The 22985-nt window shown below is 40.0% G+C and overlaps 1 protein-coding gene and 1 pseudogene across 1 annotated transcript; one reads left to right on the top strand and one right to left on the bottom strand.

Moving 5' to 3' along the window:
* LOC131976780 (tumor necrosis factor-like) overlaps positions 1 to 22849 on the top strand; it is a 36993-nt pseudogene extending 14144 nt beyond the window's left edge.
* LOC131976777 (transmembrane protein 176B-like) lies at positions 5314 to 17974 on the bottom strand. Its single transcript, XM_059339931.1, is given in 8 exon segments — positions 5314 to 5770; positions 6230 to 6352; positions 7772 to 7895; positions 7897 to 7982; positions 8099 to 8155; positions 11914 to 12033; positions 13324 to 13511; positions 17059 to 17974. Coding segments are annotated over 8 exon segments (774 nt in total). The 5' UTR covers positions 17069 to 17974; the 3' UTR covers positions 5314 to 5704.
* Positions 22850 to 22985: the final 136 nt, after the last annotated feature.

Below are 22985 nucleotides of genomic sequence, written 5' to 3'. Positions count from 1 at the left end.
GCCGCCAACAGGGTAACAGACAAGCATGTGAATTTTGATCCACAGAAGATGAAGGTATCCCTGGCTGCACAGACACTGAGTTGCTCTGTCACAGTGGCTCTGCGTGCACTGAGGGACCTTGGCTATTCACAGTTTCAACACTGTGAAGCAACAGCTGAATGATGATGGTGATACTAACATAATACTACTACTAACATACACACAAACTAGGACTGTGAGAGTATTGCTAAAATGTGTATCACAACTTTTCTCCCTAAGAATGGAGATCAACCAGTGAATCATTTTTATATTTTAGAAATTAAGACTAATGACTCGTAGGAACATGTTATTGTTTATGGTGAAGATTATTGTGCTTTCTGTTAATGCAGACATTTGCTTTTAGATAATTGACAGGCTCTTTGACATAATGAACAGCCGCAATCCCCATGCCAAAGGATTCAAAGCTCCCCTGGGTTCTTTGAATTGGGAAGAGAGTGTAGAGTTCTTGGTGAGAGGCAGGGACTACTTGATGAGCTTGGTGATGAAAGATGGCACACCCCTTCACCGATCCAAGAGGTTTTAGGAAATAGTGAAGCTTTTGTTTGCATGAAGAGTTCATAAGTTTATGACATCAAGTTCATATGATGTTCTGTTCTAGGCTGGACAATAAATTCAAATTTCACATTTTTTTCAAATACCTCTATAGAGATAATATTAAAGGGTTGACTATTGGTGCCTTACAAGACATTGATATATTATGGATATATTGCCCAGTCCTATTCTGTTCTCTTGTTCCGTATGCTGCATCATAAGTTCATATGATGCTTTGTTCTCTGGTTTCAATGTTTTTTCAGTCTCCTGTTTTGTTTCTGTTGGACTTCTATCTTCAGTGTTTTTCATTCCTTAAAGGTGTTACATTGGTATGTATCACAGTGTCGATGTTCTCAAGCGTTCCCATTTCTGTTATAATATTGTTTCTCGTGGCTTTAACATCTATAAAAGGTATTTTGGTTATACTGACAAAACATTTCCTTGTGAAGGTACCTATCTGTCATGGGATTCATCATCAACATTGACACCCTGATATTGATGATTCCAGAACAGCTTCAGCGTCAGCGGTACGTCTGCACCTACCGCTTTAGCCAGGATCACTTGGAGCTCCTCTTTAATTCAGTCAGGGCATCAGGTAGGGATTTCAGATTTTTTTTGCTATGTGGTTTGTTTCCATGTATGCATATTATCTGGGTAACTGTATATGTAAATGTGGTGTTTGTATGTGTTTTAGGGGGCTGGAATAACAATCCCTCAGCCAGCCAGTTCCAGGCCATCTTCCGGCATCTCATGGTGCGGTGTGGTGTGTCTGCAAGCACATCAGGAAATGTGGCAGCACAGGATGAGACTGTGTCCCTGTCTGCTTTTGAGATGTCTCCAGCAGCAGAAGGAACTGAAGAGCTTCCATCCCTTTTTGCCAACGTTCCTGCTTTAGTGTGTGACCATACCTACCTACCAACCCGCTTTGGTGGTCTCGTGGACAATGCACTGGTGTACATCTCAGGGTTTGTTGTTCGCCAGCTTCTCAAAAAGCTGTCCTGTGATGTATGCCGTGGTAGTTTGGTGTCTGATGCTGTACCTGCATCATTTGATCAGAGCTACCACTTGCTCACGCTAAAAAACAAAGGAGGGCTGATGGTTCCTTCTGAGGGCGTTGTAAAGGTGGTCAGGTCAGCTGAGCGTTTCATTCGCCAGTCAATGTCAGGACAAGCTGTCAAAGTGGCCTTGATCTGTCAGTTTGTCCGGGCTGACATTGGTTCTGAGGATGTGTTTTTTCTGGGGGGGCACATTTCAGAAACACAGTTCGGAATTGACAACCACCATTTTGTGCTGATTTCTTTAGTTGCGTCTGTCTTCCACAAACTGAGGCTGCACCACATTGCCAAACTGAACACCCTTAAGTTGCAGAGTGGCAACACACGGAAAAAGCTGTGCAAGAGTGTTCTTTTCCAAGGTTTTTAACTTGCACACACACACACACACACACAGACTGCAATTGTATAGCTGTATAGATATGTATTCTCATCAATGCCCCCTGTGTAGATATACTGTATATATGTTCATCAAATGTGCACCCCCTCCCTGTATATATGCATATATGTTCATCAATGTGCACCCCCTTCATGTATATATGTTCATCAATGTGCACCCCCTCCCTGTATATATGTTCATCAATGTGCACCCCCCTCCCTGTATATATGCATATATGTTCATCAATTTGCACCCCCTCCCTGTATATATGCATATATGTTCATCAATGTGCACCCCCCTCCCTGTATATATGTTCATCAAATGTGCACCCCCTCCCTGTATATATGTTCATCAAATGTGCACCCCCTCCCTGTATATATGTTCATCAAATGTGCACCCCCTCCCTGTATATGTATATATGTTCATCAATGTCCACCCCCCTCCCTGTATATATGTATATATATATGTATATACGTTCATCAAATGTGCACCCCCTCCCTGTATATATATATATATATGTATATGTTCATCAAATGTGCACCCCCTCCCTGTATATATGTATATATGTTCATCAAATGTGCACCCCCCTCCCTGTGTATATATATATGTATATATGTTCATCAATGTGCACCCCCCTCCCTGTATATATATATATATATATATATATGTTCATCAATGTGAATATAAAAACGATTAATCAAAATCAGTTAAATGTAAACGTTAGTGCTCTTTATTCAGAAAACCCTCATGTCACATCTACATTTCAGGATCTGGTTATTATAGACACAGATTAAATGTTACATTTCAATATTTATCATTACAGTAACAGTGTTACACACATTAGTAGCTGAAAACACTCAGACCATTAGAAAAGTACATACGTTGGTTTGGTGCTTACTTATATCCTAAACATAAGGAGTAAACATTCATAATCATCACTTTAAAAGTTACATACGTTGTTTTTGGTGCCTATTTGTTTCCCAGATATATTAGTGTGTGTGTGTGAATGGGTGAATAAGAGGCATTAACTTAAAGCACTTTGTAGAAAGGCGCTTTATGAAGTTCAGTCCGTTTCCTTTTATTAGTTTAGGGGCAGATCTGCCACATCCAATATGGCGGACGCGCTGACGTATTGCAGCAACGGACCAACCGGCTCAATGCGGAGTCTATGGCTGCATCCCATTACCACTATTTCGCATCCATGCGTCCCTCACTTGCGCCGTTCACTTGCGTCTTAGTCCCGCCCACCGGGGATGCATGGAGAGACGCAAGTGAGGGAAGCGAGGAGAGAGGAAACGATTTAAGAGAAATGGGACGTCCTTCCCTCCGGAGCGTCACGTGAAGCGACGTCCGTTTCTAATGACGGCGGCAGCAGATCACAGCTGGATCAGCTGTCAGTCGCTTTAACAGCTGGAGACATGCACTAATAATAATAATAATAATAATAATAAGTGTTTTCTCTGTTTAACAAACACCTGCACATGAATAACAACCTCCATTGTGTATTTATACTGTGAACTGTGTCCAGCTCAGGGGCACGGGAATGCCTTCATATTATTTATTTATTATTATTTGCTTCTGTATATATTAGGACGACTATTAGGGCCAAGTATGAAAAAAAACCGACCCAGGGGAGGGGGATAATACTGGTCCATGCCTCACTGGGTCTGTCCGGTGCCACAAATGCAAACACACACACACACACACACACACTTCGAAGATGAATAAAGATTCCGTAAACCCGGCTCCATGGCACGCGTAAAGACGCACCACATGAGAATGCCCGTGAGGAATGAAGGCTGCGAACAATAAACCTGCTGCTGTGAAAAAAGTTTAGACGAACGTTACAGACTGTAACTGTCAAGCAAGGAGCAGAGGAGGTCTGAAAGAGATCGCTCCGTGTGAACGCTAGGAGGAGGGGAGTGTCAGTCGGATCACTCTGATAAATCACCCAAAACAGAGCGAGTGATGGAGAAGGAGAGACATCCCGCAGGTAGAAAGGAATGAAATGTGGTGATGTAGTACCATCACCTCATGTTATGTGTTTTTAATCATGCCATGGTGGCTGGGTCCCTCTTCCCCTGGGTCCATATATATTTATTTTTTCATACATGTCCCTAATACACCGTCGTAGTAGACGATCCTGGTGATAAATTAATTATCTAATATCCCAGAACATGATTGTGTCCGCTGAACACCGGCCAATATTTTATTAGGTTAGATGATTAAGGTAAAATGTAAATTATGTCACTCACTGTTTTTTAAACTTTAATAATATCCATAATAAATCTGTATGGTAGGGGAAAAAACAGATCACAAAAAGGAAAAAAAAACCTTCTAGAGCGATCTTTCTCTTAATTTATTATAAATGTAGAAATATGTTTATGGTGTTTTTGTTGTTCAGAGTCACAATAACAGATTTTAACTACATCGTGAATCATATGAATAAAATATAAAACTTGTGGTGACACACTTTAGTTTAATCTGTGATCTGTCTTCACTCCGGTATGAAACTACAGCGATGTTGCGATGTATGACATCAGTCCGATCAGCTGCTGCGTCTATTCAATAAGTCAGGGGGCGGGGCCACCGCTAAAAGACTTCCGCATAGGATTCTCTCGTGTATCCTCGCTTGTGCCTCCTCCGATATGCCTCCTCTATCCTCTATCCTCCGATCACAAACGGTTTGAGCTTTGGGACGGTCTTGATGGCGCCCGCGAAAGAACTTCCGGTTCAAGCGAGGAGAGAGGAGAGAGGAGGCGAAAATTAAGGGAGATGAGATGCAGCCCCCTGTTTGTTTCTTCTTCTACAGTTTGTTTCTTCTTCTACAGCTTGGCATCTAGCCGCCACACTGTATCATCAAACACTACGCTGCCCCCGTGTGGAAGGCACCAGTAATACAACTTTTTTTTCTTCCAGATATGATGAACTATTCTATTTTTTTATGATTTAATGACTATTTGAATATTCGAAAATCGATGCCATCCCTAGTTGTCTGTATTTTGTACAGAACAGAAACCACTTTATTTATGGTTGCAGTTCTTTTGTTAGTTTGTCCTGTAAATTGTTGCTATTTATTTTAAGTTCAATATTTTATTAACTATCTCAGGCATTGTGATTTCCTTTAATTGTTAAAGAAAAATACTGCTGTGTTATTGTTTTTCAATATAATAAGATTCAAACATTGAAGGTGTATGCTGTGAGTTATAAAAAATTCGGTATCGGCCAAAATCGGAATCGGCAGGTCAGACTTTTTAAAAATCGGTGATCGGTGATCGGCCAGAAAATTGCAATCGCTGCACCCCTACTCCGCACTGTTCCATAAGTTTAGGTTTTATTAATCTTAATGGTGATGTAAAAAGTACAGAGCACAAATGTATCACCAAAATATTGAGTATGTACGGCTATCGTAAATCGCAAACAAATACAGCCCATTACATGCATTTGCATTAAACTCAGTTTAAACCACAGACATACTGACTACAAGGCACATTATTCGAGAAACAGTTTTAAAAAAAACAACCAAAAGAGAAAGAATTAACAGCAGCATATACAATGTAGTGCAACTTATTATAAAAATAATCTAAAATAAAAGTGCAAACATTCAAAAGCAACAGTTGTAGGAAAAGACCCATGTATAAACCATTGACATTAACAGGATTATAGTAGGTGGTAACCGATAGCACAAAGCAGAGATGTTTATTTAGGCTTTGGGGTTACTGGTGACTTCCTCCAGCAGTGGACTGTAGAGTTCAGGGTCACCAGTCTCCTAAAAAATATAGAAATATCAGTAAAGAAAATATAAAAAGGTGCAGACATACTCAAAAGTTCACACATTACATACACTTAAAAACAGATCCACTTTACTTTTTCCTGCAGGAATACACAGGTAAATAATTATTTTAGTGAACAATTTCGTAGGCCATTTTTCCTAATTTTGTGAAATTTTAGAGAAGAAGAAAAGAAAATATATTTGGCAGCGAACTGTATAAAATACATATACTTTTGTAAAAATTGTGTATACTGACAGTTTAAGCTTCTTTTCCAGACCCACATATTCTTAAAGATCAGTAACAGCACTTCCTAACAGTGAGCAGATAGATTTTTTGCTCAGATGACAACCTGAAGTCTGGTTGGCACATGAACATTCAAAGAAAAAGTGGTGTAATAAAGAGAGCTCAGCCAGCCTTTACTGGCCGAAGTAGGTATGTTATTTTGCAAACTCTACCTTGTTTTCTCCCTTCACACGACTCCTCAGAGACTTGATCCCCAAGACGGCGGAGTTGATGACGAGGCAGAGCTCCAGGACGGACAGCACAACCAGCACAGCACTCATGCTTCTCAGAAGCATCTGAGGGACACAAAGAACAGTGTTCGCTTTAAAACATATAACCCATTGCCGAATTGAGCAACCCCCCCTCCACAGCCTCAATACTCCCATCCCACCGACATCTGGAGGCATCACACCCACCAATGACAGCAAGTTGGCTTGTGTGCTTGTGCTAAAATCTCTTACTTTAACCTTCCTCTTATGTTAACGGGTTGGTTTTGACCCGTGACTTTAATGATCGATAAAATAGCCTCAAAACAATTATTTATCATCCAATTTGTTTTTACCTCTGTGTGACCTTGTTAGGTTTCCTTGTGGCCTACAGGGCCTTTCTTTTGACACCATACCCCTCGTTTTCAATTTTAAAAAATGGTAAAATGAAACAGTGGCCCTGAGAGCTCACAGCGCTGCAGCTTAAGAAAACACATGCAAATAAACGAAATACAAGCAAATTAAGAAAAAAACGTAATCAATTGGGCAACACAAGCACAGCATTTACAAAATATGCTGCAACACAACAGAAGTGTTTCCAGAGGACTTAAAAGTGATGCACACTTCTGGACACGCATGTGATATTATCAAGTTATTTCAAGAGAATGATAACTTCACATTATAAAGTGAAATTATCACGTTATTTCATGATAATGATATTTTCATGTTCACGTTGCAGTAAAACAAATCAAATAAATGAATGATAACATTTTAGTTGGTCTCTCTCAACGGCACCGAGTTGGTCTTGGTAACGCTAGCACGCTATCGATCGCCGTCTGATGTTAGCATGCTGTGATCGTCCGCTAACGTTATTGATCATTATAATGTTATAACGTGAAATTATCATTATCTTGAAATAACGTGATAATCTCACAAGCCTGTCCAGACGTGTGCATCACTTTCCTCTGGAAACACTTCTGTTGTGTTGTGGTCTTTGCAGCACTTTTTCTAAATTGTGTTGTCAAATTGATGAAGATGTTTTCTCAATTTGCTTGTGTTTTGTGTATTTGCATGTATTTTCTTAAGCTGCAGCGCTGTGAGCTCTCAGGTCCACCTTAAAATGAACCTCAAAGAGATTATATAAAATAAAACGTTATGTTACCTGACTATTACTAAGGGGTATTAGAAGACATCTCAAATAAATGTCTATAAATAAATATAGTTTAATAATCTTATATTATAACTGAAACAACACAAACGTTATCATTTTCCCAAGGGCATTTTATAATTTAGTGAAATGGATTTTTTATTTTATTTTGTTTCAATAGGAGATTCCTGACAAAGTCAAAAAGCCTTGATGCAATAAACAAAAGTGGGTCGGTGCCGTCTCAACACGAAAGGAATATTAATATGATTTTACCGACCAGCTTGCAGCTTCTTGAATATTTATCAAATATTTATAAAATACACTTTTATTTTGACAGCTGAAATGACACTTTCCATACTTACCAGAGCCAGTTCTTTGCCCTCCAAGCATTTCTCCTTCATGTACTCCTCCCAAGGAGATGAAGCAGCAGTAGTGTGTCTGTAGTATCCATAATCATAATTGTTCCGATCACACGACCACCAAATCCACGTTTGCTAAACTGATGCTGGAGAGTACGATGGCTGCAATGGCAAAAGCAACTCCTGCTAGATTCAGGATTACATTGATGATGACCTGAAGTACAAGACACAAAACAACAGCAGGCAATAAATACTGATGGAGATTAAAAAAGCCACCAACGCCCTCTCAATTCAGACTGATTTTAAGGTGAATAAAGCTCAACCACTCACCAGACATGGACTGGGGCACTTCTCAGACACAATGCTCATGATGCCGAATAATATAAACTAGAGAAGAAAAGACAAAAATCAAGGCACTGAAATTTATATTAGGGCTCTGAGTAGATTAAAAACTACCAAATAATCACACAATGTCCACAATTCAACCAAAGACCAAAGCTTGTAATAATATACATTTGCCTGTAAAGAGGAGACTCATGGTTACTCATAAAACACATCTTGTGGTGAGAAGGACCCCTTTGGAAATGATCATGCCAGGTTTTCATCGCCAAAAATTTAAATTCCTGACATGATGTCACAGAATGTTTGTTTGGGAAATCAGTAATTGTTTCAGCAGTAACAGGGTTGATGGCAGCAGAAACAACCCTTGTGAGCAGAAATCAATAAAGAGTGTCTTTTGATTGACAACTTCAGCTTCAACAAACCAAAGTTGTCTGTAGTTACTGTCGGTGTGAATGAGTTACCATGGAGACGTCCAGTCTCAGATAACGCAGAGAGACTTATTGTTTGTTTTAATGTAGTTTTTGTATCAGCCTGTTTTGATCCTACTCAGTAGAAGAGAATGTTTATGTGAGCCTTTATTATCCCCATGTGAGGTCAGAGAGTTACACTATTTGAGATTATTCAATTTAAGTGTAAAGGATTATTATTATTACTTATTTATTTCTCCTCCAAGAATTGCCACCTTATCACGGTGGAGGGGTTTGTGTGCTTCAGTGATCCTGGGAGCTGTGTTGTTGGGAGCAATAGCTCCTGGTAGGGTCTCCCAAGGCAATGTGGTCCCAGTGGAGGGACCAGACTAAGAGCGATTCAAAGACCCTTATGAAGCGGGAACACAAACAAGAGAGTACCTCGCCCGCCACGGGTTAACCGGGCCCACCTCCTGGAGCCCTAGCTTGTGAGGGAGATGGAGCGTTACCAACTAGACCAACTAATAGTTGGGCTCGCCTCCACGCATAGCATGGGCTCTGGAACCAAACTCCTGGAGAGAGGCTGGACTCCTTTTCCGGAGTTGCCAAGGATGAGAGGCCCCGGGCGGGTGTGGGGATACTCACAAGCCCCCAGCTGAGTGCCGCTGTGTTGGAGTTCTCCCCGAGGAATGAGAGGGTCACCTCCTTGCAGCTGCAAGTCGCGAGGAGAAGATCTCTGACTGTTGTTTGTGTTTATGCACCCACCCTACTTGGAGTCTCTGGGTGGTGTCCTGGAATGGATACCACTCGGGGACTCTATTGTTCTTCTGGGAGACTTCAATGCTCACGTGGGTAACGATGATGGTACCTGGAGGGGGGTGATTGGGAGGAATGGCCTGCCCGATCTAAATCCGAGTGGTGTTCTGTTATTGGACTTCTGTGCTAGTCACGGATTGTCCATAATGGACACCATGTCGAACATAGAGTTGTTCATAAGTACCAGAGCACTCTAGGCCAAAGATCGATGATTGATATCATTATTGTATCGTCAGATCTGTGGCCACATGTTTTCGAAATTCGGGTGAAGAGAGGAGCAGAGCTGTCAACTGATCACCACCTGGTGGTGAGTTGGATCAGGTGGTGGGGGAGGATGCTGGACAGACCTGGCAAACCCAAACCTGTAGTGAGGGTGAACTGGGAATGTCTGGCAGAGGCCCCTGTCTGCAGGATCTTTAACTCACAGCTCTGAAAGAATTTCTCCAGCATCCCGGGTGAGGTTGGGGACATGGAGTCCAAATGGGCCATGTTCAAAACCTCAATTGTTGACACGGCCGGTAGGAGCTGTGGCCTGAAGGCCATCTGTGCCTCTCATGGCGGCAACCCAATAACCCGCTGGTGGACACCAGCAGTGAGAGAGGCCATCAAATTGAAGAAGGAGGCCTTTCGGTCTTGGCTGGCCGAGAGGTCTCCGGAAGCAGCAGACAGGTACCGCTCGACCAGAAGGGCTGCAGCTGCGGCTGTCGCTGAAGCAAAAACTCGGGTATGGGAGGAATTCGGGGAAGCCATGGAGGAGGACTTTCGCACATCCTCAAAGAGGTTCTGGAAAACTGTCGGGCAACTCGGGAAGGGAAAGCAGGGCTTGGCCCAAGCTGTGGAAAGAGCACTTTGAGGAACTCCTTAATCCAGCCAAAATGTCCTCCGCAGAGAAGGCAGAGTCTGAAGACTCAGGGGAAGACTCATCAGTATCCCTTGCAGAAGTCACCGAGGTAGTTAAAAATCTGTCCGGCGGCAAGGCACCAGGGTTGGATGAGATTTGCCCTGAAATGCTGAAGGCTCTGGACACTGTTGGGCTGTCATGGTTGGCACGCCTCTTCAGTGTCGCGTGGAGGTCTGGCACAGTGCCAGTGGATTGGCAGACTGGGGTGGTTGTTCCCATTTTCAAAAAGGGGGGCCAGAGGGTGTGTTCCAATTACTGTGGAATCACACTGCTCAGCCTCCCCGGGAAAGTCTACTCCAGGGTGCTGGAAAGGAGGCTCTGGCCGATTGTCGAACCTTCAGGAAGATTCAGGAGGAACAATGCGGCTTCTTTTGGCTTCATCAGACCGGGACCTCCAGCACTCACTGGGGTGGTTTGCAGCCAAGTGCGAAGCGGTTGGGATGAGAGTCAGCACCTCCAAGTCTAAGGCCATGGTTCTCTGCCGGAAAACGGTGGATTGCCCCCTCTGGGTGGGGAGAGAGGTACTGCCTCAAGCGAAGGAGTTCAAGTATCTCGGGGTCTTGTTCACGAGTGAGGGTAGAACGGAGCGTGAGATGGACAGGCGGTATGGTGCAGTGTCAGCAGTAATGTGGGCATTATACTGGACCGTCATGGTGAAGAAGGAGTTGAGCCTGAAGGCAAAGCTCGATTTACCGGTCCATCTATGTTCCAACCCTCACCTATGGTCATGAGCTTTGAGTAGTTTTCGGTCTTTGACCGAAAGAACAAGATCACGTATACAGAGGCTGAAATTAGCTTTCTCCGTAGGGTGGCTGTGCTCAGTCTTAGAGAAAGGGTGAGGAGCTCAGACATACGGAGGGTCATTAATTTCAATCATGTGTCATCATCAATGTTGAGCTGTTTAAAGCAGTTTAGTGAACCTTGGTACATGTTTAGTTGGACACTGCATGGTGTTAGTATTACAGAGTCATGTTTTGCTTTCAGCATATTTTTTGAGCATGCAGTACCTTTGAGGATATTATGGACAGTATTTGTCATTCTTTTGGATTGTTGCAATAATAATAAACATACATTTGCATAAAGCAGCATATGTATCCATTCCAGTGGTGATAAGAGCATTAAAAACTTGAAAAATATGCCTTTAAGGTACATTCAAAACAGATAAAAACTGTGCAATTAATTTACGATTAATCACAATAAAAATCTATTGACAGCCCTAGTTAATTGATATACATTCAGACATTACATCGAGTATCTATGACTGAGTCAAAAGCATCTTCAGCATCAAGAGGGAAACTAGGTTACCATAAGCATGAGGTCACACAGGCAGACGAGACAAATCTGAGAAATAAGAGATTATGATGTTCAATAACTAAACACTTTTAGGCTTTAGATTTTCTTTATTTTAGCCAATGCCGATCCATTAAAATATGCTAGCAAACCTGATACTGGACTGGCTTGGGGAATCTATGGTGCTTTTTCTGGATTACATGTCTTTTGACGCATCTGACAAACATCCAGATTGTCCCATGTGGGAAAGCTGTCGGAAACCAATTGAACAGCTCGAATGAAGTTTCATCTGTTGTCACTGAATTGGATACAGATGGATAATTTGTAAGCAAAACTCTGCTGAATCTCTGTTGACACAATAGACAAAAATGCAGCATTGTATATCTTACCAGTCCACCAAGCCAAAAAGGAAACATGGTGTATGCTATTTCCCACCAAGGGCCAACGCCAGAGCAAAGGAGGATCACTCCGAGGCCTATGTTGAGCAACCCGACCATAATGTGCATAGCCTGAGGAAGAGGAGGAAACACAGCGTGAACAACAAACATCTATGTGGTATAAAGGCAGTTACTGGATGGGCCATTTGATTTCTACGATGCAGAAAACAAACAGAACGGTAGAATTGGATAATAAAATTGGAATCAACTATAAAACACAATGTTGAAATTTGCAAAAATGTCAGGACTACCATTATTTAAGGTCTAACCCCACCATGAATGTTTTGTCACATCAAATGCATTGATATCCATCACATTTTGTTTTTTAAGATAAGATAAGAGATAGGATATGACTTTATTTATCCCCTAGTGGGAAATTTTGTTGTCACAGCAGCTCAAAATACAGACACATAGACAAAGACAGAATAAAGAATGTAAAAAACAAGACATAAACATGCATTCCATACACATCATAGACATACATTTCTGCTATTTGGCATGTATTATTAATATATATTTTTTGTGTTTGTTTGTTTTCCTGACAGTACTTTGCATTTTTACAGATTTTGCACATTGGAGAAAATATATTTTAGCATGTTAAATAGGTTGTTACATGTAGTAGTATGAACATCAATGAATACATATATTTACATATAAGCAGATATGTACACACAGTATAGAATAAGTGGTATATGACATATATAATATAGAAGGCCTAATATAGGCCCAATGTGGTCAGATGTAAATAGAGATGAACAGAGATTTAACTGTATTGTCGAAATTGCATTCATCCACCACATGATGAGACACATACAAGAAATGTGCTTCAATTTTAAACACAGAAAAAGTACAAAAGTAAAAAGTAAAAAAATAAAGCAGATTTCACATGTCCCTGATGTGTGCTGCAGGTCATACTGTTACATCAATAACATTATTACCATCATATCATGAGTATAATTATCATCATCTTGCTACTGCATCTTACCTACAAACTGATCTTATTTTTAACTTGTTATTGTCCTTGTTCTATTCTGTGTTTTTTCTTTTGTTTTCATTTATTCTACCTCAGCATTTTATTCTATTGTACTTTATTGTACTTGAATACTGGACTGCTGTGACAACCGGGGATGAATAAAGTATCTATCTATGTATGTATGTATGTATCTATCTATCTATCTATCTATCTATATATCTATCTATCTATCTATCTATCTATCTATCTATCTATCTATCTATCTATCAGAATACTTTCTCTTATAGTTTCATGGGGGAAATAAAACATACTGTAGTATAGCAGATTTACCACATTTAAATTTTGATGCTCAGGTTCCCAGAGCGACATATAGCATATAACTGACTCACCCCCAGCACTGACTGAGAAGATCCCTGGACCCTCCTCAGGTGCTGAGACACAGAGCAGCATGTGGGGCTGTAGCAAAGGCCTTTGAGGATTTGGCAGAGTGGAGGACAAACACTTTGGGGGTCTGAGGACAAAGTGAACACAGTGACCCCCTCAGCCCTGGTCATGGTCACAGACATCCTGCTGGCTCCTGTAGACACAGAGAAAGACAAGAGATCATATAACACTAAATGTAATGTATCTGGTAATGTTAAGTCAAAGTACTGTACATGTGCTGCTTTCACTTCTATTCCTGCAGACCCACTGTTTCACATATGCAATTACTCAGCTGCTATTCTCAGCTGCTTTGGTAATGAATCTTAGAGAGATTTTTTTAAAGATCACTACCAAGTTTTTGAGACCTCTAACTGTTGCAACAAGAGACAGTTTTTACTCTATTTGTATATGCCTGCTTTATGATGATAATGTAATTTTTCTCATGTATTATGTTTGCGTGCTGTATTTTGAATATTTCTGCATATGTAACAGAGAGATGTTGTTACAGTAGATTATGATCTTTTATTTTGATAATTATTAGGAAAATTTGGAGAACTTTTATTTTGAAGGCGTAAACTGAGAAGGTTGGATTTCTCATTTGCAAAGGTTAACTTCCTGTTTTTATATTTTGTTTTTACGAGGGATAGACGACTATAGTAAGGAAGCAGTTTATCTCAACTCGAGACATTACTCCATGCCGGACCCACAAAGGAGAAACATGTAACTGTTTGAGAAGACTTTTAGAAATAAACTTCTCTGTGAACTACCAGGCGGGAAACAGACACTCTCAGGTGGAGTGAAAAGCAGCAGATTCAGATTTATTCTGATGAACTGTCTGCAGGATGTTTTAAAGCAGTGGTTCTTAAATGGGGGTAGGTGTACCCCTGGGGGTACGTGAGGGCACTCCAGGGGGTACGTGAGATTTTAAAATATACATTTAAAAAGTAGCATCCATGCAAAATCCTCCAAATTCCAAAATAATTATATAATCAATAGTTTAGGAAAATATAAGGATAAGTTCATAAAATTAATTTTAGATTCAGTAGGCTATTCAATTTAATGATCCTTAAACCCAGAGTGCCCCCCATACCAGGATGGTTGGACCCAACCTGTCATATGCCACGTGGCATCACCTGTCAATCACTTGAAAACTCAAAGATGGAGACGTGGTTGAAGCGTAGCAGTTATAGTTTTAAATGGTTATATGCTCTCTGTTTTTACTACATTAGTTTGAATCACTAATTTTAGTGATGAGAAATATTTGCAATACATTTAGTCATGGATTATTAACATTTAAAATGTTTGAAATAGTTTTTTCCCCCAAATGTTTTAATTTTGTATGTGTTTATTAGTTCCAAAGTTTAATAAATCAGACATTGATGGCACAGCGCTCTGTTTTTAAGTCTTTTTTTTTCAACCAAAATGATTTGCCCCGCACTGTAACTCAAGAATCTAATCTAATAAAATGACTTTACCAATGAATTAATTATCTATAAGGTGTATATGGGTTCATAACATTAATATGTGCCCCTTTGAAGTCCATTCCCATGTCCAGCTATGTCCCATAAATTGTTGCAGCAACTTTTAGGTTGATTCCATTTCATACACACATATGGTGCTGAATAATGCAATTTTATTTATCTCAAGAACGGATAAAATATTACATAAATACACCAAGACCTTTGGAACAACATGAAAGAATTTAAGGTTTAAAGTAACAGGAATAGAAAATGAACCCACTTGCTGTCTGGATCAGGTGCCCAATTATGTACCTTGAGTATTGTATCTGTTTTTGATCATTTTTATTAAATCCTGCACAGGGCTGTCTTTTGTTAGAAAAATTGCATGAGTAAACCTTGAACATTGAATTATCTGACACCAACAGGAAAATACCTCACCAATTATTTCTGCGCAGTCTTTGATGGGGAAAGGATGAGCTGGAGACGTCCGAGTTCTCAGTTTAACATAGTTTTATTACAATACGTCAAGAAATGTGAATTACAGAGCTCTGGGATTCACTTTAGGAATCAGTTTAACTGTCCCTGATACACACAGACAGGTTTCAGGTCATGAAGTCTGAAAACCTCATCTCTACTCCTGCAAAAAAACCCAGTTTTACACTAACATAGTTTAATTATATCAATGAAGGTAGATTTCTTCCAGGAAGTCCAGCCTTCCCCCTCCGCTGATTCGCCAGTCTTCTTTCATACCGTCACGCGTCAGGCCCCCTGGGCAACACAATCACTGCTGCCCAGGACAAGGCCTTGTGAGCTGCTAACAAACTTGTTATGACGAACATACTGCCTTGTTATGACCTACAGAAATATAACAAGAGCCCAACTATTCTTCAATATCTACATGTTCTTTTAAAGGTTAAAAAATATAAGACAGACAATACTATTTTTTGTGATTATAGAATCTTAATTAGTTTAAGCAAATGGAATATATGTAATTAAAGTAATCATAGTTTTCTACATCAATATTAACACACAAACACAATCAATGTATCAAAATCATATTACCTGATTAATATAAATGCACAGAGATAGACATTATCAAGGTTTAGTGAATTACGCATGCATAGTGACCTGTGATGACTGTTGGGAGAAAAATCACAAAGAGGAAAAAGAGAGGAAGACAGTAACATTTCATTTTCAACAAGTATAATATTCAAATTATTCTAACAATTTCTAAGAAACTCTTGTCGTCTGTTAATATTTTCCACAACAGGTTCAAAAACTTTGGTCATTTTGGACATTTCTGTATTTTCAGCAATTGGATGACGACCACTTCAAACTGGTAAAAACCGACTTATTGTCCATATACGTAGGAAACCCTCTGAATGCTATAGGTCTCTAGTTTGGTAAATGGATGGTAAATGGACCTGCACTTATATAGTGCTTTTCTAGTTGCTTCGCTCATTCACCCATTCACACACACATTCATACTGGTGGCAGAGGTTACCCTAAACGGTGGCACCTGCCACCATTGGGAATTCATTCACACTGATGAACGCAGCATCGGGATTCAGGAGCTATTTGGGGTTCAGTATCTTGCTCAAGGACACTTTGACATGTAGGCTGCCATGGTCAGGGATTGAACCACCAACCCTCCGATCAGTGGGCAACCCGCTCTACCAACTGAGCCACAGCCGCCCCAGTTTGTGGTTGTAAAGTTTCATGAGTCTGTGATTATCCTAGAGGTCACAGCAGCTCATTTTATACACTGAGGTCCAGACTCAAGAAATGCCCTCACTGCAATGAACTGGCTACTACTGATGACTAACATTAGCCCACATGAAGAAAACTGGACTTTATCAAATATTAGGTTAATTTAATATGACAATACTCGAGAATTGAGCCATATATGATATATTATTAATGAAATGATTAAAGGAGATATCCCAATTTCCTCCTGTAAAAACATTTGAAAGTTGTATATCAACAAAGTAAAATAAAATAACAAATTTGCAATTTGCTTTTATTCAATGTTCAGATATAAGTGATAGGAAATATGGTCAATTAGCATATTTAACGAGTTTCCACCTCATTTGCATATCTAAACATAACATTTCAGAAAACAGCATTAAAAAAGCATTGTCTTAATGTAAAAAACACACTGGGGAAGTTTCATGGTGATAAAATGGTGGTAAAAAATGATTCACCACTAGAGTTAAAATGGAGGGTGTGCCTTTTATTTACCTGCTGCCATGATGAGTCATAGTAGTAGTAAAGTGGCGTCGCGTCTTCACTTTTTATTCCTCGTTTAGACGAGCATTTTCGGGAGGAAATCTGCGTGCATACGGTGACGCAAAAGTGTGTGAAATTCGATTGTATGCATGCCAGGCGGCATCACTTAAAGAGATAAGAGCATCTTTGGGCATGCAGAAGTTTTCACGCCACACATTTTCATCAGCTACTCGTTCCCAGCCGTCTGGCTCGCCTCCGACGAATTGCTGCATCCAAAATGTGATGGAGGTAATTACAGATCCTTCTCTGTTCAGTAATACTATCTCTACATATCCTGTACATTTGGTGGAAAGACTCCTGTAAGTTTATTAGAGCTGCCAGAGCAGCTTGAAGGTCCGACGCATGGAAATAATCCCACGTTTGTTTATTTTCCTGTACTGGAGCATGTATGTGACGTAAACGTGACGTGAGCAGATCTGAGCAGAGTTTTGCGTCTTGGCAGTGTAGACGGACACGCTACGGCGGAGCGTATTTAACTTTTCCACTTTGGAAGGTGGTTTCATATTTTTGCGTCTTTAAGCCCCCAAAACGCCGTCACCGTCTAAACGAAAGGCACTTCCAATAAAATATTTTGTCGTTTTTACCCGCGAGCGTCCTCGTGTAAACGGGGCCATAGCCTCCATTAATTATTGGTTTTATTTTCAGGCTTAACTACTCAGAGATGACTAAACTTACTTTGATCAGCTATTATGGAAGTGAAAAGTCACAAGTTTTCCATCTTAGGGTTAATCGACTCTGTTTCAAAACCTTAGTTGTTGTGTTTGTTTGGAAAAATGGACATTTAGAGTTTGTTTTTTGTCTTTTCTCCCGTTCATATTATTCTGTATTACTGACATTGTCTTCATGTCTGCTGATCAGCACTGATTCAAACGTACCAAAACAGACTTACCTGTTTGTGTTAGAGCAGAAGATAAAAAAAAGATTTGTATTCTTCCAATGTCAAAGTCTGCCTGGTGGTGTTGTTGCTGTGCAGTTACAGTAAGAGGAAGAAGGGAACTGACAACCTGTTACCTGAAGTACCGCCCTCATCTGGGACAAACAGACAAACGTTAACCCTTTCAGCTACACATGCACAGAAGCCTCCCACACACTAACTTGCAAGACGTACACTCATGGGAAAAAAAGATTAGACCGTGGCTTTCTTCAATTTCTTGTTCATTTTAACCCTTTGGAGTTAGGGGCTATTTTGACTCCTTTTCATTCTCCCTGTATAAAACACTCGTGGTTTTTTTTTTCTGCCACAACCTCACCTATATGACCTGATCAACATTTTGAACATAAAAAAACACAACAAAAACACACAAAAAAATTACAAAAAACACGTAAAAAAGGACATAAAAATACACAAAAAACCCACATAAAACCCACTCAAAACACACCAAGAACACAAAAATTACAAAAAACATATAAAAACACACATAAAAAAACACATTAAAAACCACACAAAAACACACCGAGAACACATAAACATTTTTTTCAGAAAAACACAATTTTTTTTTACAAAAAACACATAAAAACACACATAAACACACAAAACAATTTTTTTTTAAACAAAAAAGGCACATAAAAACACACATAAAAACACACCAGGAACACATACATTTTTTTTTTACAAAAACCACACAAAAAATTACAAAAAACCACACACAAAAACACACATGAAAAACACGCACAAAATATGACAAAAACACATATAAAAACACACAAAATTACAAAAAACACACAAAAAAAAAAACGCACAATAAAATAAAAAAAACTCACATAAGAATACACAAAAATCAAAACAAATACCCCATAAAATATTACATCAAAATGCTGAATGCACACTGTAGAATTTGAAAATATCTGCAAAAAAGGGGATAATAACACTTTACACTTGGTCGAGGTGTTTTTTTTTTTACCATTGCTGAAAAAGAGTCAATGCACTAAATTGGACGTGGAAACTTCTGTCCAGAAGCCAGAAGTTAGAGGGAAGCTGACAGCAGGGCTCCATGCTGCTTCGTTTTTAGGTTTTGACTTCATGAAGAAGTCGTTCTCCAGCGCTTTCGTGGACTCCAGAGGGTTAATGCCTGGTACAACTAAAGGCACATTTGTTTGGACAAATATAATGATGACAACAAAAAATAGCTCATAAGAGTTTAATTTAAGAGCTGATATCTAGACATTTGACATGGTTTTCTTCATTATAACCAAAATCATTATCAAGAAACCCCTAGAAAATGTCTAGCTATCAGCTCTTAAATTAAACTATTATGAGCTATTTTTGTTGTTATCATTATGTTTGTCCAAACAAATGTACTTTTAGTTGTACCAGGCATTAAAATGAACAAGAAATTGAAGAAAACAAGGGTGGTCTAATATTTTTTCCATGACTGTAGATATGCAATATGTACAATGCTGCATGCATTTGTTAAGCTATTTATATTAATTGTAATACTTTTGAATATATACATACAATATATTGATGTTGTGGCGTAGTTTGAGCCACCGTGAGTTTCTCCTCAGCAGGTATGACACGGAGTACAATAACAGTTCAGATTACTTTTATTAAATACAGACTACAACAATAGTACAGAGCAGTTCACAGGCTTATTGCTGCCGTGCTCCGTCAGCTTCACACCGCTCTGGAGTGTGTGTGCTCCAGTCATCTCCCCCTACAGCCTGGCGTCGTTCAGGCTGTCCTGCAGCGAGGGCGGCGAGGTGGAGGGAGCGGGAAAACCCCTTGTAACGCCCGCCAATGTAATAATGCCCACAAACATGATAAACCACAAACGTAATAAAAATCTGTAGCTTTTAATGTAATAATCCCACAAACGAAATACATTTTCCACAAACGTAGTAGCCGCTGCCTACTACAAACGTAACATGAGATTTCCAACAAATGTAATAACTATTAAGTTTGATGGGACTTATTACGTTTGTGGGGAAGTTTAAATCTTTCAATATTGTAATAAGTTCCCACAAATGTAATAACGCAAAGAATAATGGTTGTTGTGGTTGTTGTTTGTTTGTTTGCCTATACACACACTACTAATACTGACTGTTGGTGCAAAATCCAGCTGCTGGCGCAAGCAGCATTATCATTCATTTTCAGTTCACAGTTCAAATTATTGTCATTCAAACTGATTTATTTCTTTGCATATTAAGCAATTAGGAGGTCCGTTGTGTGATAGCAGAGCAGCGAGCCAGCAGCTGGATTTTGCACTCACAGTCAATATTAGTAGTGTGTGTATAGGCAAATAAACAAACAACAACCACAACAACCATTATTCTTTGCGTTATTACATTTGTGGGAAGTTATTACAATATTGAAAGTTGAAGATTTTCACTTCCCCACAAATGTAATAAGTCCCTGCAAACGTAATAGTTACCGGGACTGAATTAAAAAAAAAATTGAATTAATTAGAGGCTTTGTAATTAATTAATCTAAATTAATCACATTTTAATCGCATATAAATATTTGACCTGAGAACAGTGAGAAGAAATTTTTTTCACATGGATTTTTAGTATACCATTGAATAATGACTGAATACATAAGCTTAAGCAACAAAAATATTGTTTATTTTTGTTCAAGTCCAACAAACCAGTAGCCTGGCTAACACCAGACCAAATCTCATTGGAGATTAGGTCTGGACACCTTCAATGCATTTCTCCGTAGAGGAGGTGTGGTTTACGATCCTCCGGAGCCGTTTATTGGGCGCTTAGAATGTCTATCAAAGCGTCGTAGGTAGCTCTTAGCCAATCAGATCAGTTATACCAGATGACGTAGTAGAGCAACAGAGATGGATGTTTGTTGTGTGTGTGTCTGTGAGAGAGTGTTGCTGCTGCTTTGCTTCTCCAGTTCTCGCTTTCTGCAAGATTATTTATTTTCACGCTTTATTCCCCCTCATGTCATTCAGCCACACACATCCACTGATTTTATGGGCAACAAACAAGCTGCTGCGGGTCTCTGGGGGCTCCGCTGTCCCCCGATTCGGAGCGAGATCACCGGCGGTGACCGGCGGTCTCACCGGCTCGGCGCAACGAGCCGCAGAAACCGCCCGTGCGGCGCTAATAGCCCCACTACCGGTGATCTGGCTCCGAGCCGGGGGACAGCGGAGCTGCCGAGAGACCTTTCGCCTTTCAACTTTCACTCTAAACTATTTAAAACACCATCTACAGCTAAAGAGAGTTTCGCGTCTGCAGCAGCCATGTTGGATCCGGAAAGCTTCCAAGTGCCGAGTAGTACGCGTCATCGTCTCACCGTCCCTCCCCGCTCTGTGATTGGATCCCTAAAACAGGGCTAGCGAAATCGCCTAGTTGCCAGACTGCCTGGAGGTTCGAAATCAAATTCGAGCGCGCAAGGCAGTCTGGGTATACCCAGGCTAACAAACCAGTGCAATTTTTGCCATTAAGTGTAGCAATAGCATATTTAGAAATATAGTACATTTCATAAATCCAGGTAGCCTATAGGTAGGTAGACCTTCTGTAAACTAGAATACTTTGGTTTTAGGGTCATAGTTTGCACACAACCATGCCCTTATCGACGCTTCCATCCGTTGGTTTCTTGTAACAAAATGTCCCATTATCCACGGGGCCAACCAAAGCGTCAAATCAGCTTCTTCCTTCATGTTCACTGTGGTTTGTTGTTGTCTAAACCATAGACTGTATAAATAATGGACGTAGTCACCGTGACGTCACCCATAGGGTTCTGAAGAGCGCAAATGAAGCTTTGTGGGCGTTCCCCCAGTCGCCATCTTGGCAGGGCTGACTCCGCCCAACTCCCTGTGATTGGCTAAGAGCTGGAGTGAGGCGGGCTCATGTACTGAAACCATAGACTGTATAAATAATGGACTCACATAGATAATAATAAACTCACATAGACTCACTATGTGGGCAGGCTCATGTACTGAAACCATAGACTGTATAAATAATGGACTCACATAGATAATAATAAACTCACATAGACACATAAACTCACATAAATAATAAACTCACATAGACTGTATAACTCATGAACGCTAGCTGGTGCTCCAGTATAATCGGTCCGCCTGAAACTCATCCAGTGAGAAACGTTCCGCAGTGCAAAAATAAGTGCCATTAAAAAAATCAATTTTTTAACACGTTAATTATTGTGTAATTAATTAATCTTAATTAACATGTTAAAGTCCCGGCCCTAGTTATTACATTTGTGGTAAATCTTGTGTTACGTTTGTAGTAGGCAGCGGCTATTACGTTTGTGGAAAATGTATTACCTTTGTGGGATTATTACATTACAAGCTGCAGATTTTTATTACGTTTGTGGTTTATTACGTTTGTGGGCATTATTACATTCGCGGGCGTTACACACCTCTCAGCCACAGGATCTGGTGCTGCTCAGACTCCATCGACAGCAAAACCTTGCTGATGAGCGACGTGAGGTCGGCGTGCCAAAACACGGCTTTGGAGCACAGCTACAGAGACAGACAGGGCTGGTCCAACACCATCCATCTGAACAAAGGAGACCCACTGTGGATGAAAACCAACCAGCTATCAGAGCTGGAGCCCAACGACAGCTGGAGTGTCTTTTAGGGCTGCAACTAATGATTTTTTTCATTATCGATTCATCTGTTGATTATTTAAACGATTATCGATTAGTTGTTTGGTCAATAAAATGTATAAAAATATCAATGAGTGTTTCCCAAACCACCAGATGACGTCCTCAAATCTCTTGTTTTGTCCCCAAACCAAAGAGAAATTCAGTTTATTGTCATAAAGGAACAAAGAAACCAGAAATATTCACATTGAAGAAACTGAAATCAGATAATTTGGACTTATTGCCTTTAAAAAAACTGCTCAAACCAATTATTCCATTATCAAAATAGCTGACGATTAATTTAATAATCGATTATTGTTCGATT

This window comes from Centropristis striata, chromosome 8 (genome assembly GCF_030273125.1).
Source record: "Centropristis striata isolate RG_2023a ecotype Rhode Island chromosome 8, C.striata_1.0, whole genome shotgun sequence".
Classification (NCBI taxonomy): domain Eukaryota; kingdom Metazoa; phylum Chordata; class Actinopteri; order Perciformes; family Serranidae; genus Centropristis; species Centropristis striata.
The sequence above is the reverse complement of the archived record's forward strand: the minus strand, read 5'-3'. Positions and strand labels throughout refer to the sequence as shown.